This window comes from Sinohyriopsis cumingii, chromosome 8 (assembly GCF_028554795.1).
Source record: "Sinohyriopsis cumingii isolate HCF-2022 chromosome 8, ASM2855479v2, whole genome shotgun sequence".
NCBI classification, from domain to species: Eukaryota; Metazoa; Mollusca; class Bivalvia; order Unionida; family Unionidae; genus Sinohyriopsis; species Sinohyriopsis cumingii.
Genome location: NC_142968.1, coordinates 115,457,547 through 115,472,356, shown reverse-complemented (window position 1 = coordinate 115,472,356; position 14,810 = coordinate 115,457,547). Strand labels below are relative to the sequence as shown.

The 14,810-nt window shown below is 37.3% G+C and overlaps 1 protein-coding gene across 2 annotated transcripts in view; it reads left to right on the top strand.

Annotated features, from left to right (window-relative positions):
- Positions 1-13,991, top strand: part of LOC149794441 (uncharacterized) — a 110,288-nt gene extending 96,297 nt beyond the window's left edge. The window contains exons 1-7 of one of the 2 annotated variants that reach the window (XM_089968673.1): positions 2,620-2,816; positions 5,005-5,159; positions 5,797-6,012; positions 6,318-6,459; positions 8,121-8,331; positions 9,413-9,642; positions 9,946-13,991. In XM_089968673.1, coding sequence (XP_089824799.1) covers positions 5,035-5,159; positions 5,797-6,012; positions 6,318-6,459; positions 8,121-8,331; positions 9,413-9,642; positions 9,946-10,389 — 1,368 coding nt within the window. In that variant the 5' untranslated portion in view covers positions 2,620-2,816; positions 5,005-5,034 and the 3' untranslated portion in view covers positions 10,390-13,991. Of the gene's footprint in view, positions 1-2,619; positions 2,817-5,004; positions 5,160-5,796; positions 6,013-6,317; positions 6,460-8,120; positions 8,332-9,412; positions 9,643-9,945 lie in introns of those variants that run through there. The other variant, XM_089968674.1, reaches the window with a different exon arrangement.
- The last annotated feature ends 819 nt before the right edge of the window (positions 13,992-14,810 follow it).

Below are 14,810 nucleotides of genomic sequence, written 5' to 3'. Positions count from 1 at the left end.
GGGCACACGATGTCCAATAAGAGTATACAGGGCACACGATGTCCAATAAGAGTATACAGGGCACACGATGTCCAATAAGAGTATACAGGACACACCTAGTCCAATAAGAGTATACAGGGCACACGATGTCCAATAAGAGTATACAGGGCACACGATGTCCAATAAGAGTATACAGGGCACACGATGTCCAATAAGAGTACACAGGACACCCGTAGTCCAATAAGAGTATACAGGACACACGTAGTCCAATAAGAGTATACAGGACACACCTAGTCCAATAAGAGTATACAGGACACACCTAGTCCAATAAGAGTATACAGGGCACACGATGTCCAATAAGAGTATACAGGACACACGTAGTCCAATAAGAGTATACAGGACACACGTAGTCCAATAAGAGTATACAGGACACACCTAGTCCAATAAGAGTATACAGGACACACGTAGTCCAATAAGTGTATACAGGACACACGTAGTCCAATAAGAGTATACAGGACACACGTAGTCCAATAAGAGTATACAGGACACACCTAGTCCAATAAGAGTATACAGGGCACACGATGTCCAATAAGAGTATACAGGACACACGTAGTCCAATAAGAGTATACAGGACACACGTAGTCCAATAAGAGTATACAGGACACACGTAGTCCAATAAGAGTATACAGGACACACGTAGTCCAATAAGTGTATACAGGACACACGTAGTCCAATAAGAGTATACAGGGCACACGTAGTCCAATAAGAGTATACAGGACACACCTAGTCCAATAAGAGTATACAGGACACACCTAGTCCAATAAGAGTATACAGGGCACACGTAGTCCAATAAGAGTATACAGGACACACCTAGTCCAATAAGTGTATACAGGACACACGTAGTCCAATAAGAGTATACAGGACACACGTAGTCCAATAAGAGTATACAGGGCACACGTAGTCCAATAAGAGTATACAGGACACACCTAGTCCAATAAGAGTATACAGGACACACCTAGTCCAATAAGTGTATACAGGACACACCTAGTCCAATAAGAGTATACAGGACACACCTAGTCCAATAAGAGTATACAGGACACACCTAGTCCAATAACAGTATACAGGACACACCTAGTCCAATAACAGTATACAGGACACACCTAGTCCAATAAGAGTATACAGGGCACACCTAGTCCAATAAGAGTATACAGGGCACACGTATTCCAATAAGAGTATACAGGGCACACCTAGTCCAATAAGAGTATAATCTAGGATAGAGCTGATTTCTACTTGCGATCTTCAGGAATGGACATTAAAATCCTTTCAATTAAGTAGGAATGAATATTTTGGATGAAAGGCACTCAGAACAAATATCACCGAGACCATGATATCTGTTTCTGACTTTGTTAGATGTATTATCGTTTTATCCAGACTGACGCACGAAATGTTTATAAATCCAGGTAGGTATACCACGACTGTCACGTAAGCACTTTTGTCTTGTCCAACAGTCCTTTCTTACAAAACTATTAAGGGGTTAGGTGATTTTGGTTGTAGCCCAGCAGTAAATTTGTGCACGATTTTCAATAGGTTTGATGTGTCGATGTCTCATGAATCAAGTTATACTACTACTACTACTACTACTACTACTAATAATAATAATAATAATAATAAAGTCTTTACTTCTTGATTGTGGCAATTAGTGCAAAACCTAACCTCCCTTGCTTACCTCATTTATTTACAAACGTGGAGGCAAAAGTACCAAATAGAACTGGGAAATAAGTATAACACAACAATATCATGGATATTGTGTACATCAAAACAAATATATCACAAAACATATTATGGAGTTGTGTACAGTAAAACAAATATAGCACAATAATATCATGTATTTGTGTACAGCAAAACAAATATAGCACAACAATATCATGCATATTGTATACATCAAAACAAATATAGCACAAAACATAATATGGATTGTGTTCACTAAAACATGTATGGTACAAAATAATATTATTTACATCAAAGCAAGAGTGCATGAATTCAGCATACTGAGCATTGTGTGCACAAACATTCATGACTGAAATCCTTTTTCATTCACACACTAGCATACAAACAAACCGATGATCAAAGTAAACGGTAGTTGACCTTAATGTAAGCAAGAAGATGGCGCGGTTTGCTCTTTACATTTCGTTGAAGTAACATAAATCATTTTATTCATTTAGGAACTACACTTGGAATAAAGGAACTAACTGTTACGACAGAAATAAGGCAAGAAACTGTTGCGCATTAAGTCACGCAATACGACTTATCAGTATTGAGATAAACTCTGGTATTTTATCACGACAAATACAGGGCACTTGCAAAAATGTAGATACAAATGAGAGAGAGAGAGTATCCGAAGTGATTGCCCTCACTAGATCATGATAGTGCGAGACCAAATCAGAGAGCCAAAGTCACGCTAGTCATTACTGTATAATGGAATATTCCACTTTCATTTTCAATTCTATATCGCTTACTAGCAATGTAAACAACATATTTAGGCCTACCAATCGAGACGCGACTCGTGTATTTAAGTCTAAATTTAGCCATGAAGTCATGGAAAACCCAGCTAATCTTGGATATTAAAGAGATTCAAGACCAGAGTACAGAACATCACGTGAGATCAATAATTTGTCTATTTACGTAGTACTACTTACTATTCCAGTACGTTGAAGAAGATATTTCATCCGTCAGATCACTGTTTAACATAGAACAGTTAACCAGTCTGCTTGCATTCGCATAAAAACCTATTGCGGCATACGTATAAAGAACTACTGGCATTCATTTATTCTAAAGAGGTAAGTAAACATTGATATATTGCAGCGTAAGAACAGTGGCAGCGCGAGGGGATGGGGCATTCACTCCAGAGCGCTAGGCGATGCGAGCGCCGCAGGAATCTCTTTTTCTTGGGGGGCGGGGTGTGGCGGAGCGGAAATTTTCATAATAACTCACCTTCACCTTAGTGTAACGGGGTAAAGTCTTTACATAACTTATATGTAGGTAGGTCCGATGTAGGTTGCCAACTGATATGAAAGAAGGCGCGCTACGAAATAGCAATGTCCCCTGGCGCCTCTGTACGGGAGCCGCTACAGTACATTGCCCCTGGGCGCAATGAATGTGTGCGACGTCACTGCTTAAAACTCGACTTAAATCTCGCATTGTCTTTATTAGACGTATGCATACAGTGGCGTACGGAGCTAAAATGCCGCCCGGGGTAAAGGTCCGAGATGCCGCCATCTGCCGCCGAAACGACCCTAGGATGTGCGGGGCCCAAGGCAGCAAACGATGAACGGGGCCCCAAGCAAACGAATTGCGTTAAGGAGTTGATTTTCGTCAGCAGCACGGGGCCCCTGAAAGCACGGGGCCCAAGGCGGCTGCCTCGTTTGCCTTGGCCTTGGGCTAGGCTCGTCTACCGCTTTTTTTTGGGGGGGTGGGGGCGGAGGCATTATCAAGGGCGGCATCACCAAATTTACAAAATAATATCCTCCTTTACACTACCCCCCGTCCTTCTCTCTCCTTTTCTTTTTCTTTCATTTTTTTCTCTTTCATTTGCTTCTTTCTCCCTTTTTTCTGCTCTTACTGAAAAGCCGCCCGAGGCGATTGACCGCCATTTCCCCCTATTCGGCATGCCAGTGTATGGATGGGCCATTAGGAGACATTATTTCAAATCAGTTGTTGTTTATTACAAGCCTTCACAATTTTCTCGAGTTAATTTTTTTATACAAAAAACAGTACACTAGAATTTCCCTTAAAGATGCAACCGAAAGAAGGAAAGATTAAACCTGTGCTGATTTAGTTTTCGAGTTTTCCAAGAAATCCGCTTTCTGGTTTGGTACTCGCTGCTTTTCTTTCTTCTAAAAACTATGATGTTATTTTTCAAGAATCCTCCACCAATGTGAGTCGCGCAGAAAGTGAATAAGTACATGCAACGATATTATCTTTCTTACCGCATATAATGTACTTTCCACAAACGCATCATCCGTTTATCTCTCTCTCTCTCTCTCTCTCTCTCTCTCTCTCTCTCTCATGCAACATATTAAACTTAAAGCATGCTATATAAATTGCAGATATTTGGTCTACATTGTCTGCTTGGCTCATAGCACAACTGATAAAATACAACACGCATAGACAGTAGTACTAATATTAGTACCCTTACTCGTACCTCGTGGACAGGGTACTAACATGAGAATATACGTGTTAATGGAGCAAGCCGGGTGTGAATCACACCCGGCGCTCTTTTAGCCTAATAATAACACTTTAAACACATTCCTTGCATATAATCCAATAAATAGAGTAGTCCTCTTATTTAATACCGGAAGTATCGAAAATCATTGTAGAAATAGTTGCAAAATCTCGTTTACTTTTTTCAGCCGATATTTTCGTTTAGATCGTCCGCCATGTTATTTCAAATAATGATTACTTCCGTTCTCAGCCTCGTTTGTTTGTGTGCCATATTAGGACATTGACGCCTAATTTGGAAATGTAAACAAATCGTAGTAAAAATTTGGCGCCGTTTGGTCAGAAAATCTGCGCATTAAAAGTAAATACGGTTTATCGGCAACTTTGAAATTCAACCAAGAAGCGATTATTCGCACTTGATTGATAATAATATAGCGTAGAATATCCAAAATATGTTCTGGCAAGCCTTACGTAGAAAAGGGGTCACGGCGAGAGTCTCGCGTTGTCTGTCATGGTGGACAGGATAAGGTTAGAGTAACCATGCCAATTTATTTTATCGTGTAAGGGCTTAATAAAGTCAAAATATGCCAAACTTCTTTCACAACATGATTATACTTATGTAGTTGATTTCTACACTGTTTGTTTTTCTGACTTTAGTGATAATTTTTTTGCTCCATTACATGATATGGGATAAGTTCGTAGCCTCAACCACAACAAATCAAGTTGAGACTACGACATCGTAGCTAGCATAGACAGCAGTTATTCTATGAATGAGTAGGACTAAAGAAGTTATTTCCCCTTCCGCAGGTAAATCTGGCGAATTTTCACTACATTAGAATGACGCCCGGTGGAGGAGACACAGCAGGAGACGCACAGTCTGATTTCACGCGATTGGAAGATTCGGAGACCGACTCTGAGCTCTCCCTGGATGAGAGGGACAAAAAGGAAAAGGATATCGAGACGTAAACAAATTTTAGTGCTTTACTGGTATATACGTACTTTGCGAAATCAGCAAAAACGTCAGAGAGTGATATTGAAAAATGGTTAACAAATATTGTCTTTTACCTTTGGCAAGGCTCTGAAAAAGAAACCTTAGAAAATGAAACTACTTGCAGTCATGCGTGTGTAAACATTTGAATATTTCGAGTAACTTACAGCACGAGAGTTTACTTCGAGCATGTCAGGTTAAATATATGAGCTCGTTTAGGAATGCGACGTTTAAACAAGAGCGTCTTATTCGGAACACTTTCGTATACTGACATCTTGGGGAGCCTCACCTCCCATCGCCATATTGTAGTATGCAGTGCATTATTAAAACGACTGTATAGGATTTGTTTATTGATTTTCCGTTTCTTTTTACCCCGGAAATGTTCTCAATAAAAGTAACTATCTGCAGTGATGTAGCAAGGCAAACCTAAGTAGGTGAAATAGTTTAGATTGTGAACTGAGACATTAAAAACAGTGACAGACTAAACTTGATTCACCCAGTGATCGCTTAAATTAGTCGTATCGCGAAGATGCTGAACAGTCAGTCAAATCATTTACCACAATAAATGCTTACGAAATAACACAACCCTTTCAATTATATTATTTTCACAGGAAAAACAAGTATATTGAAAATATCAAAGAAATATGTGGTCAGGCGGACGGAATGGGCAAAACATTACATGTGGCAATCGTTGGAACTTATGGAGTCGGAAAGACGTCATTTGTTAATACAATAGCTGCAGCTATGTCACGTGACAGATGGAGAGAGTATGCATATGCGGGTAAATACGGTTCTGAAGGCAGGCCAATGACAGTCTTCAGTGAAAAGTAAGTATCCTTATTTTGCCATGGAAGTAAAAGCAAATAAGTATGACCTTCTTAAGTAGACCTAGGCTATTAAATCTGCAACTTAAATATAAAAGGGAAAATTCATTGAATCAAACTGAGATAAAAGGAAAATATTCATAGAATCGAGTTGAATCAACGGCACTTGTTTTCTTAACAATAAAACAACAGCGAACTATTAGCTTGACTAAGTATATTTCTATAAGAAGAAAAAAAGAAACCTTGTATCTTGTTGAATTTATTTGTTTACAATAGCTTTTGATTGTTCTACGCTTTTCTTTGTTTAGTTTTTCCAAATGCTGTAAGGAAAAAGATGAGGAATACCAAAATATTGCCCTTCCTACGTTGATCGACTTAGCAGGATTCCCGGATGAGGACAACGAGAAATGGCGAGAATTGCTGAGAATTGTGTTCTACGGGAGATTGCAGGTTGAATGTCCTTATTTTTCTTAACGTTGAGTCAGAAATATCACTAACATGAAAGTATAATATTTTTGGCAAGATTAATTATAGAATGTAATTCCTTAGCAAATAGTGAAGCTCGTATGGAACTATCGCTTCAAGACAGGAGATTGCACAGGAGATAATCGCTTGTCGTGTTCAAAGAAAACTGTATTATAGACATTATGATTACCGATGCTCGATTAGATGGGACTGCTCGTTGAAATAATTAATCAGGACCTCTCCGGTAGCCTAAGTGTTTAGAGCAGCAGCCTCAGATGCGGGAGGTCGCGGGTTCGTACCTTTGCCGAGTCATACCAATGACTGATACTAGCAGCTATCTCCCTTGGCGCTCAGCATTAAGAGGATAGACTGGTTGGCCTGGTGTCAGGATAATGTGACTGGGTGGGACATCATGCTACATGTCTGTGGCATGATGCCCCAGTGCCAGATGTCACTTTAAACTGCCACACTGCAGACATCGTAGCGATATGACTGAAATTGTTAAAGCCAAGTTAAAAGTCAAAACGGCACGAACACAAGCTTGTCAAGAGTGATCTTCCTTAATGGACACAAAGTGGCACATGGCAGTTATACTCGCTGCTCAAAATCATGAAAATATTTAAAAGCATAATGACATCATTTCGTATTCGCTGTGAAAATATTCTGCTTATATAAGGTCGCACTATAAAATATATTTTATTAACAAGTTAATATCTAATATTCAAATTATTGCCTGATAATTCGCAAAGGTTGCTCTTTTAGAACCAAGCTTTTTTATTTAATTTTTTTTTTGGGGGGGGAATGTCATTCTGCCGTAGACTACTCGTGATCACCGTGTATTATCCGTATTTATGTTTTCAAAATAGAAACAGATATCCATTTGAAATAACCTAAGCACATATATTGATCAGTCAGTAGTGTGCTTGTTATTCCACAACCTTTTAATACCGATATTAGTTTGAAAAAAATGAATATGAACATCTTTTCGCTCTCAAATTAGCATAACAGTAGGTATTATTGCCAATATTCTGAGCCTTCTTTCCTGGCTAATTTCTTTTAAGAATGAAAACAAACGTTAAGAAACGCACTTTGTAAAGACGTTTAATGGGCTCCATTTTCCACCCCAAAGAAAAACATCCAGGTTCTTTTCATTGAATTGAATACAGTCAATATACAATTCATCTTTTATAAAACATACTTAAGTTGTCAGATTAGGCTATCAAGTTGTATTGGGCTCACTACATATTCGTGTCAATGGAGGCGGGGGTGGGGTTCGGGCTCATGTCGAAAAACATTCGGCAGAGTCAGTTTGAAGTATAGGAGCCCAGTCCCGTTTAAAAGAAATTTTGATAACCCGTTATAGGCAGACCCTTTAAACTAATATATTCCTTGCTTCAGAAAAGTGTAAAGCTTCGAAGAGGTCCATATTAATCAGTCAAACTTCGACCGCACAATTTAGTATTCCTTTGCATTTATAGATGCCGCCACCATCCAGGAACAAGAACTAGTGTAACCAAGGCATGAATAATTGCTATAATAGGAGGGACTCTCTCTATATATGTGTGTGTGTGTGTGTGTGTGTGTGTGTTGTTGTTGTTGTTGTTGAGATCTTTAGTGATTTATGCGAGAATGCTTTTCCACTGCAGGAGGGTGAAAGCCTTACTAGCGCACAAGAATACTGTGAAAAGTATGGTGTGGAAGGACTTCGTAAGAAGTACAACACCGAACAGGAGGCATTAAAAGTGGACAGAGTAGTCTTTGTAGGAGCAGCTGACCAGCCTGTCCCCAAAAATCTAATAAGCTGTGTTATTGAGGCCGCACGACCTACGGGAAAAGGCGATGACAGAGGGCGCAGAAGTATGTAATTTCACGATGTAAAATGTCTTTTTGATGCCAAATGACAATTCTTTTAGTATTTCACTTAACAATTCAATGGGGGTGGGGTGGGGGATGGGTAGATTTTTTTGGTCCGAAATAAGAATTATATTTCGTTGAATTCTGCGTATCTTTCATAAGTGTTTGCACAACAATACTCAAATCCTCTCATCTTGGCAACCGAATTGTTGGAAATGTTTTTGTATACGTTTATGATTATAATTTTACCATTGTGCTCTCCCTCACCCTATCCAAGAATTATTTATCTTCTGTCATTGTTCAGAGTTGTGTTCGTTGTACTGCCACTACTAACACTACTACTTGTCTATGTTCATTTCTTCCAAAAAACGTTGTGTCCTTTGTGGTTATGTTTCTTCCTAGTGATTTCTCCAATTCCCCTCTACCATCCTCTCTGTAACTGTCTTAGTTTCCACTGTTTCTCTGAATATCAGCTGAGGCTGCAGTAGTTTACAGATTGTAGGATGAGAATAACAGAGAGGACTGCAGTGGTTTACAGATTGTAGGATGAGAAAAACAGAGAGGACTGCAGTGGTTTACAGATTATAGGATGAGAATAACAGAGAGGACTGCAGTAATTTACATATTGTAGGATGAGAATAACACAGAGGACTGCAGTGGTTCACAGATTGTAGGGTGAGAAAAACAGAACGGATTCAAGAGATCCATGGTAGAAACTAAATACTGCAACAGGTTTGCTGTTAAAAATCATCCTTGGGTTTCCAAATGCTGAACTAAAGTAAACAAAAGATAGAAATCTCGAAGAGCTGCGGACTTGAATTTCTAGTTCGAGTTTTCGGTTGTATCTTGATCGTATACATAAGTAAACCATTCAAATTATGGTGTGTACTCCATTGACTCTTGAGTGAATGAAATCACACTGTATGGTAAAAAATATCGGATGTTTCCGCCAGTACCATGCTAATAAAATTTTAATATATTTAAGAATATATTTCATTTTTCCAATTGTCCGCTTCGGAAATACCTAAAAGCATTGGGTCTTTGCCTTTGTAATTTGTTATATTTACACGTACATCTCTTTCAGCAATTCCTATCTATGGGGTTCTTACCCATGCCGACAAGGTGGACGACCAGGAGGAAACATGTGAGAGTGGAAAGAAAACAGAGAAGGAATTTGTATCCTGTTTGGGACTTGAAGGATCCAGGCACCGCTATCTCCGTTGCAGAAACTATTGTGATGACGTAGATCACGGCGAACGAATGGATAGGTGTCTCCCAGAGCTTGATGTGCCTGTTCTTAGGTTCCTGAAGGCAGTAAGCAGCCCTTATATTCACTCTAATGCATTCGTGCATCAACTTACGCCCACTTCGCCATTCTTTGGGCTCTTTGTTTAGTTTAATTCTTTAAAACTGTTGATGAGTTTGTTTTCAATATATCTTGGTAAGATATAAAATTATGAGCACGTACACGTTATCCGTATGAAAAGAAGGCAGACCGATTCCTCTTTTTCCCGAATAATTAGTTGTCTTCTTCATATTTTAGCATACTTTTGTAAAGTGTCGAATACATTCCAGATAATTTGCCTGATATATTGAGCCTATTATTATTTGCTTCAGATTTTCGATCCAGAATTGAAAATTCAGCATGACGACGAAAGCTACAGTTCCATGAAAACTAAATCAAAACCCGTCAGTGAATTGTCGCATCCGGTTGGAAATGAAGGTGATTCGGCTCCGGTGCCAGGTCGAGAACAGACACGCAGAAGCAAATTGTTTGTCACGTTAATCGTCATAGCCATAGAGGCAATATTTGTGGCCATCTTGCTACAGTGGTTCCTGGCTTCACCTCCAGTGGACCGCGGAGAATTGAGCGACACATGCATCCGGTACAACGCACGTAAGGATCAACTTGGAATTGACTTCACAGCATTCACAGAACTTTGCCATGATATTGACAAGCTCTCTCCAAAATCAAAAATCGTCCCATTCGTACTCTTTGTCGCAGTAAGGGTTGGAACCCTATTCTTGCTACGCTTTCTTCCAGCTTTTCTAAACGATTGAGTCATCACGTCTCCCACATGGTCAAAACAAAATTTTCAGTTTCTGCACCTGTGTGTGTTGACATGTACTGCTGCAGTCATTGTAGATCGAATAGAAACACAATAGTAAGTCTTAAGACAAATGGTTGACGGGACAGATAGCGTTACCGGTGTCCTTAATTACGACGTCTCAGTAGTAACTAATGTTGTTTCAGTTGATACGGTCTGCAGGACTCAGTGCATTAAAACCAGATTTTTATGTAGTTTCAAAGTAATGTGCTATCAGTTATCATTTTTACTACAGATATGGTCCCTCCTTGAATGTCAAATTTTCCCATTCACAGGAAGCTTTTGTGTCTTGAGGGCATATTTATAGTTTGATTACATGCTCTGTTTTCCTCATAGTGTTGATGTTCTCGCTGTCATTGGAATTTAAACGTATATCATTCTTCACATGATGAAATACAGTTTTATTTGAGTTACATTTCTAGTCATACATGCAGGATATTTTTATTAAAGATGTAACTTAAATTTGGTTTATTTTATGCTAGTTTTCGAATTAGTAGATTTTCAAACAGATCAATTATTTGTTTTCACTCAATTTATTTTTCAATTGACGTTGAGAAAATTATGGAAAATTAATTTTGTCCACCATGCTGTCAATTTCTTCGTACAGCGGTACAGTTTAGATTTGTGGCAGAAGAGAATAACGCTTAAAGCCCACTATAAACTGAGCTGTTTTGTTAATTTCGTTCCAATAACGTTATTTCTTACCTCGAATTAAGAAAGAGAAATTATCTTGCTACGAATATTTTGTATGTAAATGTTCATAAAACACAGCAGAACGAAACCAGAAAACCATGCAAAATACCGTAAAAAAATACTAATTCCATCTACTTTACACTGCTTCTAGCCAGCAGGTTTGAGCATAAAATAAAAGAAGTTTTTGTACAGAGTGGATAACGGATATATTACACTTCGAGGAAAAAAGTATATTAAAAAATATTTGGTTTTTCACCTACTCGCTATCCATTATTCACTCTGTATAAACGGATGTACCCTTATCGTAATTGATATACATGAAAAATGTGTTAAAACGTTCATGACCTGACAGCTGATGAATGACGTCATTCAGTGGAAAGCCATAACGACAGAGAAATTCAAATGTATTTCAAACTGGTTTCTTTATCCTATTCAGCAGTTTGGTCAAATAAAATCCGTACTTTTTTCGTGTGGTTAATAACATATTATGCTTGTGCTCTTTTTTATTGAAGTGTATGAAATTGGTCGAATAATGTAATGCTTGCTGAAGATTGAAATTATTTGATTCTTTCCTAAAGTTTATTTGAAATGAGAATTTATGCAAGATCCTACATTTACTTTTAGTCAGGGAACAAAAAAATGGCTTGACCTATCAGAACGTCTTTAAAAATGACGTCATAATAATTTGCATTGTAAAGTACTTGTCCACTAATGATATTTCGTACGTCCATGCAATTTATAATTTACAAGATAATACTATATGTGAGATCATTTCTATTATTTCGCGAGTTTCTTGTCAGGACAATGTATGTGAATACTGTAAAACATTTAGTAATTTTATATTTATATCGATATTAACTGCTTATCGGTATGGACTTAAATATATCCCATTACATCAGGTATAATTTTACCTGTGTCATACATTCAAAACATATGGTTTCACCCGTGTCCGCATAATATTAAGTTTTACTGACTGATTGTTAGAGTCATACTATATAAGCTTTAGGCAAACTTTACCAGAGAGATCAAATTAAATGAATCTCAAAAACAACTCAGATATATTTTATGATACACTAATAAAAAATGATCATTCAGAACAATTTAATACGTTGTTTGTCATTAACGAAAGTCATCTTTCAACTTTAACCATTTAACAATACTCACATCTATAAAGTGCTCTCCTGAGTTTTCATCAATCCCATTAGGAATATACAGCAGTACATATTAAAACAGAATTTCAATTATCCAAAATATTATATTTTTGTTCAATTTTACTCAACGTTAACCAGTTAGAACCAGCTAGAATTTTGCTTATTTTTTCAGCAGGTGCGTTTTTTATTTATTGTGTTTACCCTAAATAAACATCATGCCGATCTGAAAACATACCTTACTGCCTTATCCAACTAAATATTTCGTATAAGAAAAGCAATTCTTGCAATGTGGTCGTAAATAAAAATGGTGCTGATACTATATCGACTATAATTGAAATGGCGACCAATTGAACATATAAGTATATGCCAGCTTTATGATCTTTCTAAACCATTATTTTAAAGCTTATAAGATAATTTAAGTGGATGCAAAATAGTTGAGACTGAAGAAAAATAGTTCTCATGTAGACTTACATGAGTTTTATCACAATCTTTTCACGTTCTCTAGGTTAATAAATCTATATTATATTTCGACGACATTAATGATTGCACATAAAGCAAACGTGTACTTAATATAAGCATTTTAATTATGCTCTTAGCCATTCCATCGCTTTGCATTGCTAATATATTTAATACAATCAAATATAAATAACCAGTTGATAAATAATTTCTTTCATTTTTGACTATTTGAAATAAAATTATACATCTGATTGAATAATTTCAATCATTCGGTTGCAACGGATACGTTTCATAATAAAATTAAAGGTATTATAAATATCGCATATGTAAGCACCATTTGGCTGAAGAAATCTTTCTGCACTTAATGTGTTAACCTTTTCTCATTAACCTTTTCCACAGTGCAATTTATTTATGATACATATGCATTTCTGTTTTGTTTTTGTTTTTCTCCAACGTCGATTGCATTGAGACATGAAATATCACTATTGTTGATTAGTGGCCAGAACGATAATTTTCTTGGTGTTTCTTACTCTTTTAATTTTGTTAAAGTCATGTTCTTTTATTCTAAGTAAAAGATAATAAGCATGCATGTATATCACGCAAATACATTATAAACTGAATATTTGACATGTGTTTTGATTCAATTGTTCAACAAGCATAAGAAATGAAAGTTGATTATATTTGATAAGAATATTAATTGTGTACATCAGATTGTACGAACTTTTATTTTGCGATAATTGTCGTATTTTAAAAACTCACACATCACCCAGTTTTTAAAACAGGATTCATGTCAATTCCATTATTTTTGTTAAAAAGATATTTTTTTGACTTGTAGCATTGTGTTCATTTAGTTTTCCTCTCCACATTCTACATTATAATTTACATTTAACATTGTTAGTTTTCCTTTCCACATTCTACATTATAATTTACATTTAACACTGTTAATTTTCCTTTCCACATTCTACATTATAATTTGCATTTAACACTGTAAGCTTATAAGAGCTGAGCAGCCATTTGGTTAAATAATGTTTTACATTCCCTACCGGTGTATCGGTGGTTTGCTTGTTATGTGCTTCGCTATACTTCTGTGAGACACAATGCCGTTTTCTCTCCATCATTTTAATTAGTATACATTGTTTCCATAAATGCTTGCTTTATTGTTTGTTTTGTGTTTGAAAGAATCGTACTTGACTATGATTTTTGTATTAAAATATATGTTATGTTGTTTTATATAAACTTACTGGCCACGCTTATATTTCCGATCAGAGACTTGTTAATATATACTAGTGTGTACTCTCTTGTGTACACTAGTGTGACCTTCTTCAATGTATGATACATTTATATTGGTCATTCAATGTGCCATGGTTCATTGATATTCCCCCTGCAGTGTACCACGGCACATTGATATTGGTCATTCAGTGTATCAGGGTGCATTGATATTCCCCTCGCAGTGTACCACGGTACATTGATATTAGTCATTCAATGTGCCATGGTACATTGATATTCCCCCTGCAGTGTACCACGGCACATTTATATTGGTCGTTCAATGTATCAGGGTACATTGATATTCCCCTCGCAGTGTACCACGTTACATTGATATTGGTCATTCATGGTGCCATGGTACATTGATATTCCCCCTGTAGTGCACCACGGTACAGTGATATTGGTCCTACAATGTGCCATGGTGCATTGATATCCCCCTTGCAGTGTACCACGGTACATTGATATTAGTCATTCATTGTGCCAAGGTACATTGATATCCCAATGCAGTGTACCACGGTACAGTGATATTAGTCGTTCATTGTGCCATGGTACATTGCTATCCCCCTGCAGTGTACCACGGTACATTGATATTAGTCATGGTACGTTGATATCCCCCCTGCAGTGTACCACGGTACATTGATATTAGTCATTCATTGTGCCACGTTACGTTGATATCCCCCCTGCAGTGTACCACTTTACATTGATATTAGTCAATCATTGTGCCATTGTACGTTGATATTCCCCCTTTTGTTCAAAGCATTGTTACATCTTAGTATTTTCCTGCTGTTAAGATTGTGTTATCTCTAGATGT